Source organism: Herpailurus yagouaroundi, unplaced genomic scaffold (genome assembly GCF_014898765.1).
Source record: "Herpailurus yagouaroundi ecotype Mexico unplaced genomic scaffold, PumYag 67350, whole genome shotgun sequence".
NCBI lineage: Eukaryota > Metazoa > Chordata > Mammalia > Carnivora > Felidae > Herpailurus > Herpailurus yagouaroundi.
The window spans coordinates 1,200,705-1,218,661 of NW_024420170.1; the positions used below are offsets into that span (position 1 = coordinate 1,200,705).

General features: G+C 49.7%; 1 protein-coding gene across 1 annotated transcript; it reads right to left on the reverse strand.

The window, feature by feature from the left end:
* Positions 1-1,037: 1,037 nt before the first annotated feature.
* On the reverse strand, positions 1,038-15,906 carry AMER1 (APC membrane recruitment protein 1). The gene is made up of 2 exons (XM_040467195.1): positions 15,724-15,906; positions 1,038-4,603 (listed from the first exon to the last, which is right to left on the reverse strand). The coding sequence occupies exon 2, from the start codon at positions 4,502-4,504 to the stop codon at positions 1,082-1,084; it is 3,423 nt and encodes a 1,140-aa protein (XP_040323129.1). The 5' UTR covers positions 4,505-4,603; positions 15,724-15,906; the 3' UTR covers positions 1,038-1,081.
* Between the last annotated feature and the right edge of the window lie 2,051 nt (positions 15,907-17,957).

The window sequence follows — 17,957 nt, forward strand, 5'->3', positions numbered from 1 at the left end:
TCTCTTCTAAGAAGCTAGGCTTCCTTGAGCTTTGCAATATCTAAAATTCTCTCCTGACAACTGGGACAAATGGAACTCCTTTTCCTATTCTTCCCCTGAAACCCACAAAAAAACCCAACCCCCTATAGTCAAGCTTAGTTTAGGTTACTTCTCTCCCTGTGTCTCAATTAAAAGACTATGTCCCTTGTGATGAGATTATGAAAATTTCCTTTGGATACAAAAAAAAAATCGAAAGTGTCTGCAACTCAGGCAGTCACAAGCTTAAGAGAGGAAGAAGGAAAAAAAAATCCTATCATTCCACAACTCAAGACTTATGGCAGTATCTATGACAGAACCCTATTTTGCCTTCTGTTTCCAAATGGATGAATTTGATCACTCCATTAAGGGGATTAGAATTTTTTCCTTCAACCCAAGTTATCATAGGCCATGTTAAAAGGCCCCCATCTGGTTACGATGCCAAAGTCCACAGCAATAGGCAGTAAGACATATGCTACTTGATCCTCTCTAAGGGCAGCTAGCTGGGGTGAACAGATTATATAATCATCTGATGTATTGGTGGCAGCTATGCCAAGACTGAAGGGAGTGGGGGTGGAGAGGATCTGTACCATTATTTCACATTGTTAATAGCAAACAAGCCCTCTGTCCTTAAGTGGGAAGCAGTGCAGACCTGGCTGCTCATCAGTGGTGCATCATTCACTGTGTGTAGGGGGGGTGGCAGGGATATTAACGGGTCAGCCTGTGTCAAGGATGCATGCTATATATATAATCACTAACTGGGCAACTGGAATAGTCACAAAAGTACAGCATCTCAAATCCTGCATGGGCAACAAGAAACCCCAAAAGGGAAAACTGGAGCACAGAGCAGCAGTAGCCTCCCAGGGCAGATGTACTCAAGCTGAATGTGACCACAGATTGGCAGAAGAGGGAAGTGGGAAAACAAAGGCAAAAACTCATAGGAGCTTTCCTTGGCCAAAAGGATTTTCAAGTTAAATAGCAACCCCCACCCCCCACCCCTCTGCTCAACCCCTGATCCCCAATCACATGCTTAGGCCCCATGCCCCCACTCCAGGATAGATGATGACTACTCAGCTAGGTTTCCATTCACAGCAGTGGAGGAGTAGCTGGTGGGGAGATAGGCACCTTGCTCAGCCCTCTCCTTTGACAGGTCAAGGCTGGAAGCCCTGTAGTGAATGGGTTGAGGCTGTTGGGGCTCAGGCTGGACCCTGGACAGCTGAGGGATGCCATGAGTGATGCCCACAGGCTTGGCCTGGGACAGAGGGCTGGGGTTGAAGCCTCCAGAACTGGAGGAGCGACTGGGCTCATCAATAGGCAACAGCATATCTTGAGGCCTGGCTCTCATATTCTGAGAGGCCTGTGGCTGCAGGTTATAACAAGGGACCATGGGAAGGGGTAGGTGTGAAGGCCGAGCTAACTGAGGCCGGGATATCCCAGGTACCCTTAGCTCTGGCCCTGATACTGAGAGCAACATTGACATGGCCACAGGAGGTATGCAACAGGTTGTCTGCCCATATGGAGAAGGGCCGGAAGACTCATCCAATTGGCTGGGACTTATCCAAGCAGGGCCTGGCCCCATTGGGAGAGGACAGGGAGCCCAGGCAAGCCAGTCGTAGGCCGCTGGTGGTTCAGTATAAAGGGACAAAGGACTGTCTCGTCCCCATTCTCCTCCTCCTCCTCCTCCTCCTTCTTCTTCTTCATTTGAATCTTGCTGCTGAAACTGAAGCTCATCAGACACCGTGTATCCCTGGGCCAGGTGGGAATTTGAGAGCTCCAGCTCCAGGGTCTCCGCAGTGTCCAGAGAGCGGCTTCTCCTGTTGAGGGCCATGGCAGCAGGTGGAGGTCGAGGGTGCATGCCAGGCAGTCCCAAGTACCGAGGGAGACTGCTCACACCCCAGGGCAGACCTTGGTAGAATCGGCTGTGGTAGTTGGTGAATGTGTGTTTCTGGTAGTAGCCCAGCTCAAAAGCTTCCAAGGAGGCTGCAAGGTCTTCATCATTCTGGAACTCAGGATTCTCTTCACACTTGCCTTCCCCATCCCGTTCCACATCAGCAATGTCAAAGGTCACCATAGGGGGTAGCTCAGGGAGGTTTTGAGTGAAGGATGAGTCAGAGTCAGAGCTGCAGGACATGCTGGAGAAGAGGTTTCCACTGCTGGTGAACTCCACAAGGGCCTGTGAGAAACTCACAGTGGCATTCCCTTCCTTCTCAACCTCTTCTTCCTCTGGCTCCTCAGGGGGTGAATAAGTAGGGTAAGCCTTCCTGGGAGATCCTCCAAAATTTGCTTCTTTCATGTCTGGCTCAAACATAGCATCACTTTGGAAGAGCTGCATTAGACAGGTACTTTGATCTTTCTTGGAGCAGATTCCCTCAAAACGTTTCTCTAGAGGACGGAAGTCCCTCCAGTCTGGCTCACTGCCTGCAGTGGTAGGGAAAGCTGAGGTGGTTCCCCGGTGGGAAGTCTGAGAGGCCCCTGATGTCCCTGCCACTAGGCCCATCACTGATGGGCCTAAGGGCCTCATCTGATATTCCATGATGGGCTTCTCTTGCCAGGCCTGAACCTCCCGGACTTGAGCCTCTCGAGCATGGGCCTCTCGGGCATGTGCTTCCCTAGCACAGGTCTCCCTGGCATAGGCCTCTCGGGCTTTGGCCTCTTTGACATGAGCTTCTCGGGCATGGGTCTCCCTGGCATGAGTTTCTTGGGTATAAAACTCCCTGGTGTGAGCCTCTCGGGCACGTGCCTCCTGAGCCTCTTGGACCTCGAGCTGCTCTCGCCGAAGCTCCCAATATAACAACTGTTTCTGGATGGTCACTAGCCGTTCTTCTTCTGTCTCCATTGCCCCAGGTGGCCGAGAGGAAGAAAAGGGCTCAAAGTTCAAGAAGGGGTCAAATTTTTCAGAGCTGCGACCATGGAGGTCATAAAGACAGTCATCCAGAGGTGGGGAGGCCTCAAGACTATCATCTGGCTCATAGAACTCATACAGGGCATCTCCACTGTAGCTATCTCGGGGCAGGCAATCCCTGCGGACAAGCCCTAAGGTCTCACCTGAATCACCCTCAAATCCAGGTGTTGTGGAGTCATAATAACCCTCATCACTATTGGGGGCAGACTCTTGCTGGTCACTCTGAGGAGTCAAAAGGTCCCCAGGGGCTAAGCCAGGATAAGATCGAACTGAGTCAAGGAGCATGTAGCCATGCTCTCCTGGAGATGTGATGGGATGGTAGCCTAAATGCAGATTGGGTCTTGGGTACATCTGGGCACTTGCCCACAGATACTCTAAGTCATAATCTTCTTCCTCCTTGACATCCTCTTCTTCTTCCTCTAATTCTACCTCCTCATCCTCCTCTTCTTCCTCATCATCATCATCTGGCAAGGCCATCTCCTCCCCACCTCCTTGGTAGGTCACCAGACAGGAACTTCTCTTGGTCCCATCTCGATTTGCCCTCTGGCCTCCAGAGGCCATGCTATCTGTCATACTGTCCATGTCCTGCTCTGCTATGATGTCACCACAACCTGTCAGTGAGTCAAAACTTTTCAGGGATGTGACATCCCCAAACAGGAGGCTCAGCTGGTCCCCAACAGGGCCATTTGGTGGATTTACCTCTTCTGCTACCAATTTCTCCCCTGTTTTTGGACTGTGGGGCTCCTCTGGGCCACTGGCTTCAGAGGCAGACTTGGACTGCAGAAGTGCTGAGGCACAGCCCTCCATGGGTTTTTCTGTATCTTTACAGGCTGTCTTCTCAGTGACTGCTGGAGAAGACTCTGGTACTAAAGAAACTTTTGACCCAGGGGTATCTTGGGTTTTGGCATTTTCCTTTCTGTGAGCTTGGAGGATATCCTCAGCACAGGGCAGAAGGGCTGAGCTTACACGTTCATGAGGCCTGGCTCTGGCCCCTTCAGACCCCTTGGCCCCTAGCTTATTTTGTTCAGCCCCAGAGACCTTGCTTTTCCGGTGACGGCGGATACTGCTGAAAAAACCTTTCAGGCCTTTCTTTGGCTTGGGCACAGAGGGAACCTTCTCAGCCCCAGCTTTGTCTGTCGCTCCAGCCACAGATGTTTTGCTTTTGGAGCCTGTCTCCAAAACCCCATGGGCACTCTGAGAACTGGGAAGTTGGCAAGGTGATTCAGGCAAAGGTAAGGCAAATCTGGTTCCTTCACTGACACTGTCTTCAGGGCCATGGGCTGCTTCAGTCAGGCCATCATGGGTCTTGCTCTTGCTAAGACCCTTCTTGGAGATGCCTTTCCCAGAACCTTTGCTTCGCCCCCCTCCAAAGAAACTAGGCAGGGTACAGATACCCTTCCTGCCACCAAAAAGTTTCATGGCAGTTTTCTTCAGCCTACCTGGGCCAGATGAGGGTGGCTCTGACACTGGCTCTTCTGTCATCTCAGCTGCATTGTTCTTGGCTCCTTTCTCTGCCCGTTGGTCCTGGGTGTCCATAGAGGCTGCTGCTCCCTTGGCCTGAGAAGCTTCATCCTTTCCAGTCTCCATGGTTATGGGGACAACTCAGGTATGTTCAGCTAAAAAAGCAGCCCTTTGGCTTCCAGGCACTGTTATAACATCATCCGTCAGGAAGCATCACAGTTGCACCTAGAGGAGATGAGAGAAACAAAGATAGAGAGAGTGTACTGCTAAGCAAGCATCCAGGCTATGTTTGTTTTCACAGGTGTCTTTTATTTCAGGCTTAAGTGGAACAAGAAAGAAAGTAAAAGAAAATGTATGAAAAACCTTAATGCAACCCATATGGTTGGCTTGCTAGGCCAGCCTCCCCTGGGCCCCAAGGCAACATAACCCTGAACAACAGGCAGCCATCACCCCAACCCCTCACTAGGTCCACTCCCTTTAGGCCACCCTAAGCTCAGGAGAGCACTGGGCAGGAGGAACTTCAGTTGTGGGAAATGCCCAGTTGTGCTATTGACTGCAGGGGTAATTATCAAAGGGGGTAGGAAGGGGGAGGTAGGAAAGGCAACAGGAAGGTCAGCTAGGATGACATAGGATTTTTGCCAAACAGCCCATTCAGTCCTAACTGGGCTCTTCAAGATCCAGGCCTCAATTTCACATTAGTCTGGGTTCTCACAGATATTTTTCATGGGGTTAGAAAGAAAAGTAGACCTGAAGTTCCACTTCTTCCCCACAGGCTCCCTAAATTGCAGCATGCCCATGCTCAGACTGTCAGAAGCCCAGAGTAGGAGCCTCACAGGCCCACATTCCAGAGCTATAATCCAGGATCTGCTAAAAAAGCATGGTGGCCTCGGGGCAAGGCACTCTATGGACTTCAGTACCCTTGGTCCAAAAGGCCCAGCAATACTTCCCCTTCATAGTGGTTATGTGAGGGGTGGGTCTAGGTCAGACTCTCTATTGACTGTCCTACTGGGAAAAAAATAATGTAGTTCTTGGTAACTGGAAACCCCAATTTCCATTTTAGAACCATGAGGCAAACTATGTCTTCTCTACTCCCCTCATTATTTTGGCCCCCATCTAGTTCCCTATCTAGAAAGGGAACTCCTTGAAGACATAACTCCACATGATTCATGTTCCTGGTCTGTAAGTAAGGCTCTCAATAGCAATTAAATAAGCAAACTTGGTACAAGGCACACCCTTCTGGTCTAGGCCCCCAAATTCTCCAAATATCCAAATGCCACAGAGATGGAATAAAGACTATCCATCACACACACCCCAACACGTCCCCCACCCCAAGTCTGATATATCCATTCTAGTGACTGAAGCTGGTTGACAGATGGATCAGTGACCAGCCTGCTAAAACTTGTGACCTCCCCCTGGAAAGTTCCTTACCATTGTTTCCCTTCTCTGTAGGGTAGCCACAAGTATACAGAGAGCTAAGGAAGGAGGGGAGGCAGAACAACTGCTGGGAGCCAGAAAGAGACAGACAAGCATTGCTGGTGTCCCTGGAGTAGTTTGCCAGCACATCAGCCCCGTAATTGGTTGCAACAGTAATAAGACTCACACATTCACCTGCAGTAGAAGACTAGGGACCAGCTTTGGGGTGGAGAGAGACTGGTAGCTAACTAGCCCCTGAACTCATTGGAAGAACCCTCCTGGAGTGCTTATCCTGTCCTTCAAACATGAATTTTGCTCCCTGTGCCTTGCTTGACTTGACACTTGAATCATCAGTGTGATCCCAACTTCCATCAGGAGCACTCTGCATAACTGAAATATTAAACTTGGAGCAAGATAATGGCTGGTTATCCAGAAAATAAAAGAGAAAAAAATATCTGATCCCTTCTCTGCAGAGATGTGTATTGTCATTTACTCAGGTTTTTTTCCTAGATGACATATTTTTACATGATATTGTTTTACCTCAGCCCTGCAACTGATAGCCTTACAATAGTGCCATCCCCCACAAATATACAATCATGGATACACACACAACCACTCAGAGTCCTTTCCTCAGGGGTCATATGGGAATAGGGGCCCTATCATCTACATGAATTCCGCACTTTTCAAATCACAGATTTTGCTTCAGCCCTGAAATTATTGACAGTGTTGTCATTATGGTGCTAGACATGGAATAGCAGGAGTGGAGTTGTTTATGAAATTGTATTCCCCTCTGTGGAATTTATGAAACAAACCTCTTCTGAACATTTGGTGAGTGATAGACATTAAGCTCAGTTCTACAAGGTAGCCAGTGCTTTTGGGGGAGTTCCTAGGCTAATAGGGAGAGGGTACTATATATAACAGTCTGAAGGCACAACATAATACAAGCCTTAAAGAAGAGCCCCCATTATTGCTTAAGATGCATGAGGGAGTATCATTATTTATACCTTGTTATCATAACCCACTATAAATCTGAAAAGCAGAAAGACACCCCCCTGGGTTCAGAAAAGCTGCATTGAGGAGGAGGCATTCAATCTAGGCTTTTTCAGACAGGATTGAGTAAAAATGACAATGATTTAGAGGGAGGGATGAAGGAGACTAGTAAGTGTGGCTGGGCATGAAGGAAGACCAAGGGCCAAGTGAAAAACCTCATGGATCTAAACATCCTTGTGGATAGAAGGCTGAATTGTCCTGCTGGGTTTGGGGATGGAGTTCTTATGAACAGAGAGATTCTGCACATTGAATCTTAAAGAGAGCTGCTTTTCAGAACCTTGATGCCTTGGCTGGAGGGAAATTCCTAGGGCCTTCTCTTACCTTTGCTATTGTGCTTCTCTGGGGTAAAGGCCAGCATACTACTTTCTACATCATTTACTTCCCTGCCACAGGAATCTGCAGTGTGTTGTGGAAGAAGTCATGGGCTGCAGGGCTGGGTTACAGGCCATGCCAGGGGACTCTGAACAAGCCAAGGTACCCCTCTTAGGCTTGGACACTTGTGAAATGGAGATCACATTATGATCTCCAGTGGTATGAGAATTAGATGGGATAATGGACACCACACACATTTTGTAAAGTGCAGTGCAAATGAGAAAGATTGACATTACTGTTATTACCACCTTCCAGGTCAGATCCCACTTTCTTAGGAAATAGCAGACCATGTATAAAAGGCCACTTATTTGGGTAAGGCATTCATTGTGGGGAGCCTTAGGGACCAGCTGCCTTGGCCATGCTAAGGAGGAGCCAAGTGTGAGGGGATTTTAAAGACATGAGTGTGGTTTTATACAAAGTCTTCTGTGTATGTGTGGTGGGAGTAGGTGAAGTAGGCAGGGATGTCTCTGGGACTAGGATTCTCTCCCCCCAGCTTCAGGCCCTCCTCCTAACTAGGACCAGGGTCATTTTTGCTGGAAAGGACCAGACTTAAAACTGTGCTGTCTCCCATTTCCCTGCCTTGTCCCTCCCAGGGCCACAAAGCTCCCCACAGATACCCATAATGCCTTAGGTTTCACAACCTGTGTGGCTAAGTTTCAGGTGGAATGTTGGGTAAGGGAACACTCTAAGGCTACTCTGTGGTCCCTGGCAGGGGCTATTTATTGCAGTTGCTACTATCATTGGTAGGGAGTGGGCTGTGGCCATCTCTGCTCTCAGGCCCAGCCTCAGACCATGCTGGGACCAGTGGAAGGTTGGCTATTAGGGCAGAGCTTCTTTCTTCTCCTTTCCTCTCAAAACACAAGCAGGATACAAGCCACAAACTTGCCCCAGGAACACTTCTTAGTGAGAAGGAAACAGCTGCGGCCTGAGCCTTACATATTTTGCTCCCAGCTCAGCTTCCTGGGGCCAGCTGAGCCAACTTAGAATTCAGGAAAGAAGTGTGTGGATTCATGCAGTAGCTCCAGAGGCATGACCTCAACCACTCATAGTTCTCAAGACTTCCACCAAGCAGTATCTGGGGCAAGACTACGCCGGGCCCATCTTGCCCATGTGTGTGGGCGGGTAACTAAGGAGGGAGTGATGAGGATAGGGAGCACCCCCCCAAGAGTCAGCCAGTTCTGTACTATAATCAGCTCTGCCTACCTGGGGGAAATCTAGAAAGTTCTTTCAGTTTCCTCACCTGGAAAATGAGGCTACTGAGAGTGTCTACCTCTTAAAACTATTGTAAGGAACCACATCAATGTATTTAAAGTACCAAATAAAATTCATTACATAACAGAGGCTCAAAAACATAGCGATTAATTTTTAAAATATTTTCTTCAAACTATAGTTGGACAATTTCTAGAGAAACTACCTCAGTCAGGATTGAGAAGGGTATACTCCAGGCCTTTATGGGTAAGTCACCAAAACTCTTTGGGTCTCAGTTGCCCCAAATGGTAAATGAGGGTGACTATGTAGTTATCTCACAGGAGGCTTTAGCTGCTCTTTTAGCCAAACTCAGGGACCCAAATTGTTGCCTCAAGTCAGCTATTGGCTAGTAGCTCTGGATTATCTGGGAATTTCAACTAGCTAAATTCCACAGCATAGGCCAGAAAGGTCAACAATTCAAACTCAGCTAAATGCACCAACATCAAAGGAAATGCAAATGAAGTGCCCTTCACGGAATCAGGGCACTTACCAGTTTACAAAGCACTCCCCACTCCCTCATCCCCACCTTGCCCTTCTTAGCAATCTATTAACCAGTCTAGGTGGGAGGTGGTAACTCCTTGTCACAGAGAAAGAAATTGCCTAGGCTTGGGAAAAGCCTTACCTAAGTTCACACAGTAGGATGGTGACAGAGCCACACCAGCTCCCGGGCCTTTGCGATCCGTATCCCAATGCCATTCTACTTCACTGTGCTAGCTACCAATAGAAGGAGGAAGACTGAGTAAAAGGACTGTGAAGGTTCCCTTCATACCTGAAAGCCATCATCTCTCCCTCCCATCCCCTGTCCCAGACTAGCTGAGCTTTCTCTGAAGCATTTCCAGTCCTCACTTAACTTCTACTGTTTTGGCCCCAACTAGCACATTCCAGAAAGCCTGCTGACTTCAGTCAGAATCCAAGGGCTGCCAATCCAGTCTGTTGCTGCTCTCCTCATCAGCAACTCCATCACCAAACTGTGGAATATGTTCTTTTACTCTCCTTTTCCTTTGGAGATAAGTTTGATGGGACAAAATAGGTTCAAACAGAAACATGCCATTGGGGACAAAGATGCAGATTTGAGCTATAGTTTAAAGGAAATGACCTATGAGATGATCTGGAACTTGAATCACCCATTTCTAAAGCCCACAGCCAAGGTCCACTCTTAAAACCTTTGTTACCATTAAGGAGCACCTCCTCTCAAGAAGGTATTCCATAACCTCTAGATGCAGCACAGACCCCAACATGGACCCTCTCACCTTGGCTCCCATTTGCCCACTACCAGCCCCTCAAATGAGTTAATGAGTTAACATACTCAGCATAGGGTAATTCATTCAGGCAGACCTCAGTCTGTTCATTTCTCTCAAATGGACCCTCCTTCATCTTATAATCACTACAACTAGCACAGAGCAGAACCTCAAACAACATTGGTTCAACTGAAATCTAATTCAGCTGGAGTTTTTCAGCCCAGAACTAAAATGCCAGCTTCATCCCTTACAGGTAGTAAGGTTCGAGAAATTGGCCTAAAATCCATGAGACTCAAATGCCTTACCTGGAAAATAAAGAAAATGCTACCTATCATGTAGGATCACTGTAAGGATTAGAGATGATAAATGGAAAGGGTAAAATGCTCTCTAGTTAGTGGCAAATATTCAGTAAAGGGCCACTTGCAGCCACCTTCACCACTCCAGCTCCTCAGCTGCCAGCCCATGTCCTCTGAAGATGACACAAGCCTCTTATCTGAGCTCCCTCTGGTCCTTCCCTGCCACAACGCAGAAATCTCACCCCTTGCCTCTCCTTCTTCCATCTCCTCCACACACTTGCCAGATTCATTTTTACAACCCTAACTTCAGAGCACCACTCCTCTACTTACCAAATTATTCCACACTGCCTACAGGATCAGGGTCAAACCCCTTTACCTGACCTTCAAGACTCACTCTTCCTGCATGCCCCTTGCAGTCCCCTAATCTCACTTCTCTACCCAAATACACAGGGACTTCTCTAGTCTGGAAGATATGGTCACCAAGGCACTACTTATCCCTAGAAATTGGCTTTACCAGTGAGCCTTCTTGATGCCCTACTTTCTCCTTAGGCTGCTGAGGTTCCCTGCCCATTTGCCTAGAATGATGGGGTCTCTGGGAGCCAACTTGCTACTCCCCTCTCAGGCTCCCAAATTTCTTAGAGAGGAAAATACCTGAGGTGGGTGACATGCCTACATAGTAGGGCTTCTACTATGTCAGTACTAACCCAGCAAGGGTGACACTGGAGACCGGCGCCACCACCCTCCACCCAGTTCAGATGAAGAATAAGAGAGCTAACTCCAGGGAAACAGATGTGACAAGGCAGCCAAAGCCTAAAGAGGAACAGTTGAGCCAAATGAACAATGGACACCCCTGACTTTCCCATGTGTCCACTCCCCTATACCATACCCTATGTGAGAGTCCAGGTAAGAAAACTGAGGCTTGGGAAGGGATCAGAATCAGTGTACTTAGAGGAAGAAAGCTTGAATTGAGGGCTTTATGCTCCTGTGTAACCTTGAGCAAACCCCTTCCCTGTTCTGGGCCTCAGTTTCCCCATATGGAAATGGGAGGTTGAACTAGGGGTCTGCTTACCCCAGGCTGTGTAAGAAGCCAGGAGAAGGGTAGACCTATGATCAGTTTTCTAGTGGCTGAAGAGAGGCATGGTGGGAGCATGTGATTTTGGGGGTCCTAGGCTTTAGTGGGAGGCCTGCATGCCTAGTTGGTTGGGCTCAGTCTACCACTTCACTACAGCCCAGCTTCATTTCTCATGCCTCCCTCCACAGAATCCCACCCAACATTTTACTTTTTCAAGATGCACTAGGCCTGGCCTGCAAATATTTCCTCTATGTCCAGAAAGGAGGGGGAACAGAACTGGTCTGGCCCAGCTCTCTCTCCCCTGAGAAGAGCTGCAGCCCCCAGCAGGGAGGGCTGAGGAATGCTGTCTGAAGAAGCTGGGTTAGTACTTGCTTCCATGCTCACCAGGGAAAAAAAAAACAACCTGTAGGAGATGAAAGCATTGAAGGCTCTACAATAAGAACTGCATATCAAAAGGTCACAAATGTCTCTGCAGCACCACTATGTCTGCCTCTGCTCCCACCAAGCCCCCTTGTACCATTTTCTTCATTGTCCTTGTCATCCCCTAATCCCGAAAGGGAAGGTATGGGGAAGCAACGCATCCTCACCCAGTTGGCACCTGCACCTCCGCAGTGGTTCTGGTTTCCGTAACTTTCTTACTAGAATTACATTTACACATGCACAGGTTTGAAAAGTAAGACCAAGTAGAGGAGATGAAAAGCTCTGTATTATTTAATTCAGAGAACAGAAGTTGGGGGTGGGAAAAATGGTTTAATGCCCATGAAATCTCCAATGGTTTGTTAAGCAGTAGCAATGATGGCCATCTGCCCCCAACACACACACACACACACACACACACACACACACACACACACGTGCCTGTGGCTGCACACAGGTTTATGTATAGCATGACAGGGTCAGATTAGCTTCGAACAAAAAATTCCTGGCAGTTTGAGATGCATGACCCAGGAATGAATGACACAGGGAGGAAATGCCTCCTGTGGAGGCTTTACCTTTTTCGCCTAGTTTATCTGCCTGGACTGAATTCAAGGCAGAGGAACTGATGGAATAACACTGGGCATGTCCTCTTCTAGCCACCAGTAGCCTATCTGTAAGTGAGGGGGCTGGAAGCCCCTTTTCCCTCCTTGATTCCACAAGCAACCCAGTGACCTGCCAGGCTAGCTGTTATTTATCTCATTTCCTTATTCCCCTGAACCAGCAGAACAGGGCTGCCTCCACCCCCTATACACACACATTTTCAGAGAGTGTAACAGTTCTTGAGGAATTTTTAATGCTTCTACTATACTAGGAGAGAATCACTGGACTTCCAACTTCTTCCAACTACCTCTCCTCCTTCTGAAACTTTCAACCCCCAACAGGCTCCAGACCAAGACTAAGAAGCAAAATAGACATGAAAGGGGAGGTAGAGTTCTCCAGAGAGGGCCCCAAGCTAAACCCAGCACCTTCTCACTCTTGAGGAATGGGTGAGGTGAGATTAGAGGTTGGTTAATGAGATTTTTGTGAAATGGAGGCCACTGGAGATAGTGGGATACAGTGTAAGAGTCCCTGTACAGGAGGCAGCAGCCTATCCCTAAATGCTGTGTGACCTTAGGGAAGTCCCTGTGCTTTCCAGGACTCAGGATTCCCATCTTGTAAGCACAGGAGTCAAAGCCGGTGCTCCCTGAAGGCCTGTCCAGTTGGAAGGTTGGGCATCAGCAGAGGTCTGGGGGATACTTAGCCTCCACCACATTGGTATGTAAGCTCTAGGAACCCTCCTTCAATTTCACCCCCTGCAAGGCTGAAGGGAAGCCAACATGATACAACTTTCCTCTAGAGATAGCCTGCCCCTCAGTTCTATGTCCAGACCTAAAGGTGACCCCTTACAGTCCCAACTTACAACGTGTTTCCAACCTCTAAGACCCCTTTCTAAAATCCCATTTTATTATGGCATATTTACACACACACACACACACACACACACACACACACACACAAATATCAAAACCTCCCGATGTTCCATTCTTCAATGGCCCCTTCCCCCATTCTCCCAAGATCAGATCCCCATTCCACAGCCTGGCATTTGGTAATCTCCATCTCTGGGCACCAACCTCCTCTCTACCTTAAAGCCATACAATCTCTACCAGAAAAGACTACATCACATCTCTCAGCCTGCCTACCACCCACCCACTCTCATTCCTAATTTTGCTTTTACCACTACCCTTTGCCTAGCCAAACCCCTCTACTTTCTGAAAGCTTCCAGGGTGATCCCCCTACATATACAGATTTCTCATCTCTCTCCACAGTACTTTGCCTCTAGGCTCATGAATCAGCAATCAAAGATATGTGCAGTCTGGGGTCTGGGCAGTCAAGATCTTGAATTTGTTGTTGAAGGGAAACATCATTATTATTTTTTTCTTGTAGTTGCAACCCATTGCCCTTCTCCATTCTCATTAGGCATACTCAATAAATATCTTATCCTTAAGTATCATTTCTCTAATCACTTTCATATGATCAGGACAAATACATCTTAGAGAAGTAAAAGTCTTCTTGAAAGCTCGACAAAGACAGCAAATCCTTCTGGAGCATTCATAAACTGCTCTGCATGGCTAGGCTTTGAGGGGGTTATGGCTGATTTCAAGGTTTCATTTATCCCTCTGAGGGGTTCTGAGATAACCCAGAAATCCATGATTTCAAGGAGACAAAGTAGAGGCAGGGAAACTTAATTATAATTTGACTTCTATTCTAATTTAAGTCCCCAAATGGCCAAGGGACACAGGGAGCCTGGAGAAGTTTTGAGAAAGAAGAGGTTATCATGGGTTTAAAGACACAAGCAAAAGAGACACCCAGGAGACGGTGGGCCCAGAGCTGGGGCCTGAGAGGGAAAAGACTTTGGGCAGTGTAGGGTGAGTGGGTTTGGGTGTGAAGAGGGGAGTTATATAAGGAAGATATATTAGGTGGCTGTTGGTTCGAGGCAAGGCAGAGGGCCTGTCCAGGCCTGAGCTGGAGATGCCCAGCTGCAAATAGAGGGTTGGTTTCTGTTGGTGCCTGGTCAAAGTGGGAAGATATGACTAGAGTGTGGTATCTACAGTCCTAGCTGGTGTCACAAAGTTCCCAGCTAGCCTTTCCTCAAGTGAGGGATTTACTCCTCTCAAATACCCAGGCTTTGCAGCCCACAGTGTTCTCCACCCTTAGAGGCTGGTCAAAGGTCCTAGAAGAAGAGCCTGCCAGGCCCCTTGGTCACTCCCTCCTTCCAGTTCTTCAGAAAGGCCTAGAGTTTATTGCCAGAAGCATATCCTGGTGCAGTGACTGAGCTGTGGGTGGGGCAGAATGAGGGAAGTTGCACTGGGGGAGAAGGCTCTGCTAAAATGCCCTTAGGAGGGGTGGGGAGTCCAATAGCGCAGTGCCCTCCACCTAGCCCATACCCATGCCAATGCAGCAGGCCAGCAGAGCCAAAGAGTGAAATGTTTAGGTGCTGGAGAAGGCTCCCTTTGACCCCATGGGCCTACTAGCCTGACCAAACCGAGGCCTGCTTTGCAGGGCCAGTCCACTGGCGACCTGGGCACTTAGGCTGTGGAGTGCCTGGAGGGCACAGCCCCTCTTTGCCAGGGAGCCTAGGCAAAGTCCTGCAGTCAGGTGGTCACCAGTGTCAGAGGTGTCTGCAGCAGACAATGACAGTGGCTCACAGGCTGGGTATTTTAAGTAACTGCGAAGTTGGAGGATTTGGCTGTCTCTCTAGCTTTCTCGCACAGACCCAGACGGTGCGTTCTCTACTACAATAATTGCTCCCTTGGCCTCTGGCACATAAATACCCCGCTAACACCACGTTTATCGCTATTTTTAAGTGGGCGACAGGAGAGAAAAAAGCGGCCAGTTCTCTCTTAGGGGATAGGAGGTGAGGCGAGGAGGGAAGACAAAGCGGCCTTACAGATTTAACCCAAGGACTAGTTTGAGCTGCAGCTCTAACCTAAGGTCCAGCAAGAGCTCCGTTGCCAGCCGCCTTGTCCGCGGGGGCGGGCGCCAGATGCGTCTGGAGGCCCAGCAGCAGGGGGTGCGGCTGGTTGGGGCCGCAAGGCTGAGGTTTCTAAGTGGGCAGCCCACAGGCCCAACTGAGCTCCTTGGGAGAGGAGGCACACAGTGTAGATAGCCCAATCCACGCCAAAGCCAGTTTCCGTCGGGCCCAGGCCAGCGCGCCCTCTGCATCCGCAGAGGGGAGAAGGAGGCAGGGGATGAGCAGGGGAGGGAAGGGGCGGCAGCTGGGCCGCTGGGGTGAGCAATATCCACGTAACACAGCTGTTTCAGCTAATGTGCTACAACAAAGCTGCGGAGCTCCCGGCCTACAAATGCACCGCTGGGGGTGCTGGCTGGCGGCTTCCCTGCCCCGGGTCGGTGAAGCAGCACGTGCGGGCCCCATCCCCACCTCCCCCAAGAACCTGGAGGCATGGCCCAGGCTAGCCTGCCCGCCATCTGCACCCCTTCTAGCCGCGGTCGCCTGCGCCCAAGGGACTCTGCTTTGCCCCTCACCGGCCAGTCCTCAGAGCTGGTTACGAGGGAGAGCGAAGGGCGGCCCAGACGCCGATTGGCCCAGCCCCTGGAACCCTGAAGGCGGTCAGAGCAGAGCACGCGGGACTGCGCCGGACGGCGGGCCGGCGGAGGCTATCGGCAGCGCGCAATGCTTACCCGGCTCGGTTCGGTTTCCAGCCCGGTTACTGTCTGCTGCGCTGGGGCTGGAGCTTAGGCTTCTGTGGCTGAGATCGCCGCCACTGCTGTTCCTGCCGCCACCGCCGCCGCTGCTCTTCACCTCCTGCACTGGCTCCCCTTCCCCAGGCTTTCGGCAGCTCCCCCATACTCCCTCCCCGCACACTCCATAGCCACAGGGTGGGGCGTCCGCGCCCTGATAGGCAGGCATGTAGCCCAATCGCCACGGTGGGAAGGCGGGCCCCACCCCGCCCACTGTTTTCCATGGTGTGTTTCCCTTTAAATGCAAATAACCGTGGGCGTGGTGTTGGCTGGAGGCGGAGAGGGTGAAGAACCCCTCGCTGGGACTCCCCATTCAACCCCCCCCCCCACCTCCAACACACTGGGCGAATAATGGTTTGGCGATACGGCGAGCTCGCTGGGTCGGTCCCGCCCGGATGGGGCTCGCTGGAGCCCTGGAGCTCGGTTTTAGTTTTGCATATAGTCCCATTTCCGTGGATGCAGTGCAGTCGTGCTGAGGCGCCCTGGCAGCCACCCGGCAGTTTATTCCAGAGCGAAAGGCGGGCGAGGAGAGGCGGGGCGGAGAGGCTGGGAAACCTGGGGGACTGCAAAGCTCTTTGGAGCCTCGCGGGGCCCAACTTTAGGTGTAAAGATAGGCCCCCGTGGCGCGCGCCCAGAGGGACTCACCTGCCAGGAAAGCCAATTGCAGCGTCCATGCCCCGGCTTCTTCCGCCTGTCTGGCCCTTAGGACCATCGAGGTCAGTTTGCACCCATTACCGAATGGTCTGCTGCTGCTCTGAGAAGGGAAGGCACTTCCCTGAGGTCACCTAGCGTGCCTGTGACGGTGGCAGACTTGGAATTCAGAACCCAGGATCCTGCCCTAGGCTGTTTCACTTTGGAGAGGCCTGTTTCTGTAGTTTGACCCTCACCCAAATTTTTCACCTTTCATGGAACATGAGGGGATCTCCAAGGCCTCTAGAGGGCACCTCAACCTTTTAATGATAAGCCAGATTTTGTGCAGTTCCCTGCCTCTGAAAAGTCTAGATATTGAGAGAAAAATTGTGTCTAGGCCTAGACTGGAAGTCAAGGCTGAGGGTGGAGTGAGGAGGCCTGTATCAGCCTAGCTGGCTTCTGTGTTTGGGATGTGGCAGGTGGCCAGCCTGAGCTTGGGTCCTTAACTAGCCTGAGGGCATTAAGTGGCACTAGTGGCTGCCAAGGACAAGTGAGCTGAGGCAACAAACAATCCAGTTCTACCACTAGATCAAGAATATACAGAAGGCCCTACCCCAAAACTCTGTGAATGTCTAAAAAAGGGTAGGGGATTCAAGTTGAGGAGAGGGAAGGGATTAGAGAAAAATGTCTGCCATTTTTGCATTGCAGGGGGAATGTTCTCTGCTGCTGTATGGGGTCCTGTCTGCCTTGAAAAGATTCAGCTGCTAGAGTGGTAAGAGAAGAACTGTTGCCTCTGCATGTATGAAGCACATAAACTGACATGGCTTGCTAGGACAGGGATCTGGCTCCATCTCTGCCTCAGATTTGATGTATGACCTTGCCCAGTCCATTTTCCTCTCTGAGCCAGTCTGTCCCCTCATCTCCACAAGCAAGGTGTAAGATTGATCAAGTTCCTTGATCTCTTCCAACTCTGACAGTTGAACTCAATTCTTTTTATAATATTCCATGATGTTCCATGACATTCTATACATTTCCAACAAAAATCACACCTTAAACATCAGACCTCCTATTCTGGTTCCAGCTCTAGATAAATGGCAGGGAGTAGGGAGCCACTGGCTCACTGTGTGACTTTGTTGAGCAAGTACCTTCTCACCCCTAGCCTTAGTTTCCCCATCTGGATGGCTGAACTATAATATTTACTTGGAACTGTGTTTTCCTGCTTTGCAAAGTCCTGATTCTCATTTGTTGGACCTGATTTTGGAGGTGTCTTTTTTCCACCACCTCATTCATAGGCTTCCGCAACTCCCTTGTGCCTCTGGTTGCCTACCATTTGTTCATGTTTCACTCAGAACCTTGATTATTTGAAGTAGGCTAAATATTACAATTTGAAAAAGACAGTTTCCAAATTTTAAGCCTAGGGAAACACAGGGCCAGGGTAGTGTTAGCTCTGGGAATAGGGAGAGAGGAGCTGTGCAAGGTAATCAAGTGGTGGGCTTGAAATAAACATGAGGTAAAGAGGTACTCCTGTGCTACTCTTGCTACAG

Coding starts and splice junctions, on each gene's coding strand:
- AMER1 (XM_040467195.1), bottom strand. CDS start 4,504: ATGGAGACTGGAAAGGATGAAGCTTCTCAGGCCAAGGGAGCAGCAGCC.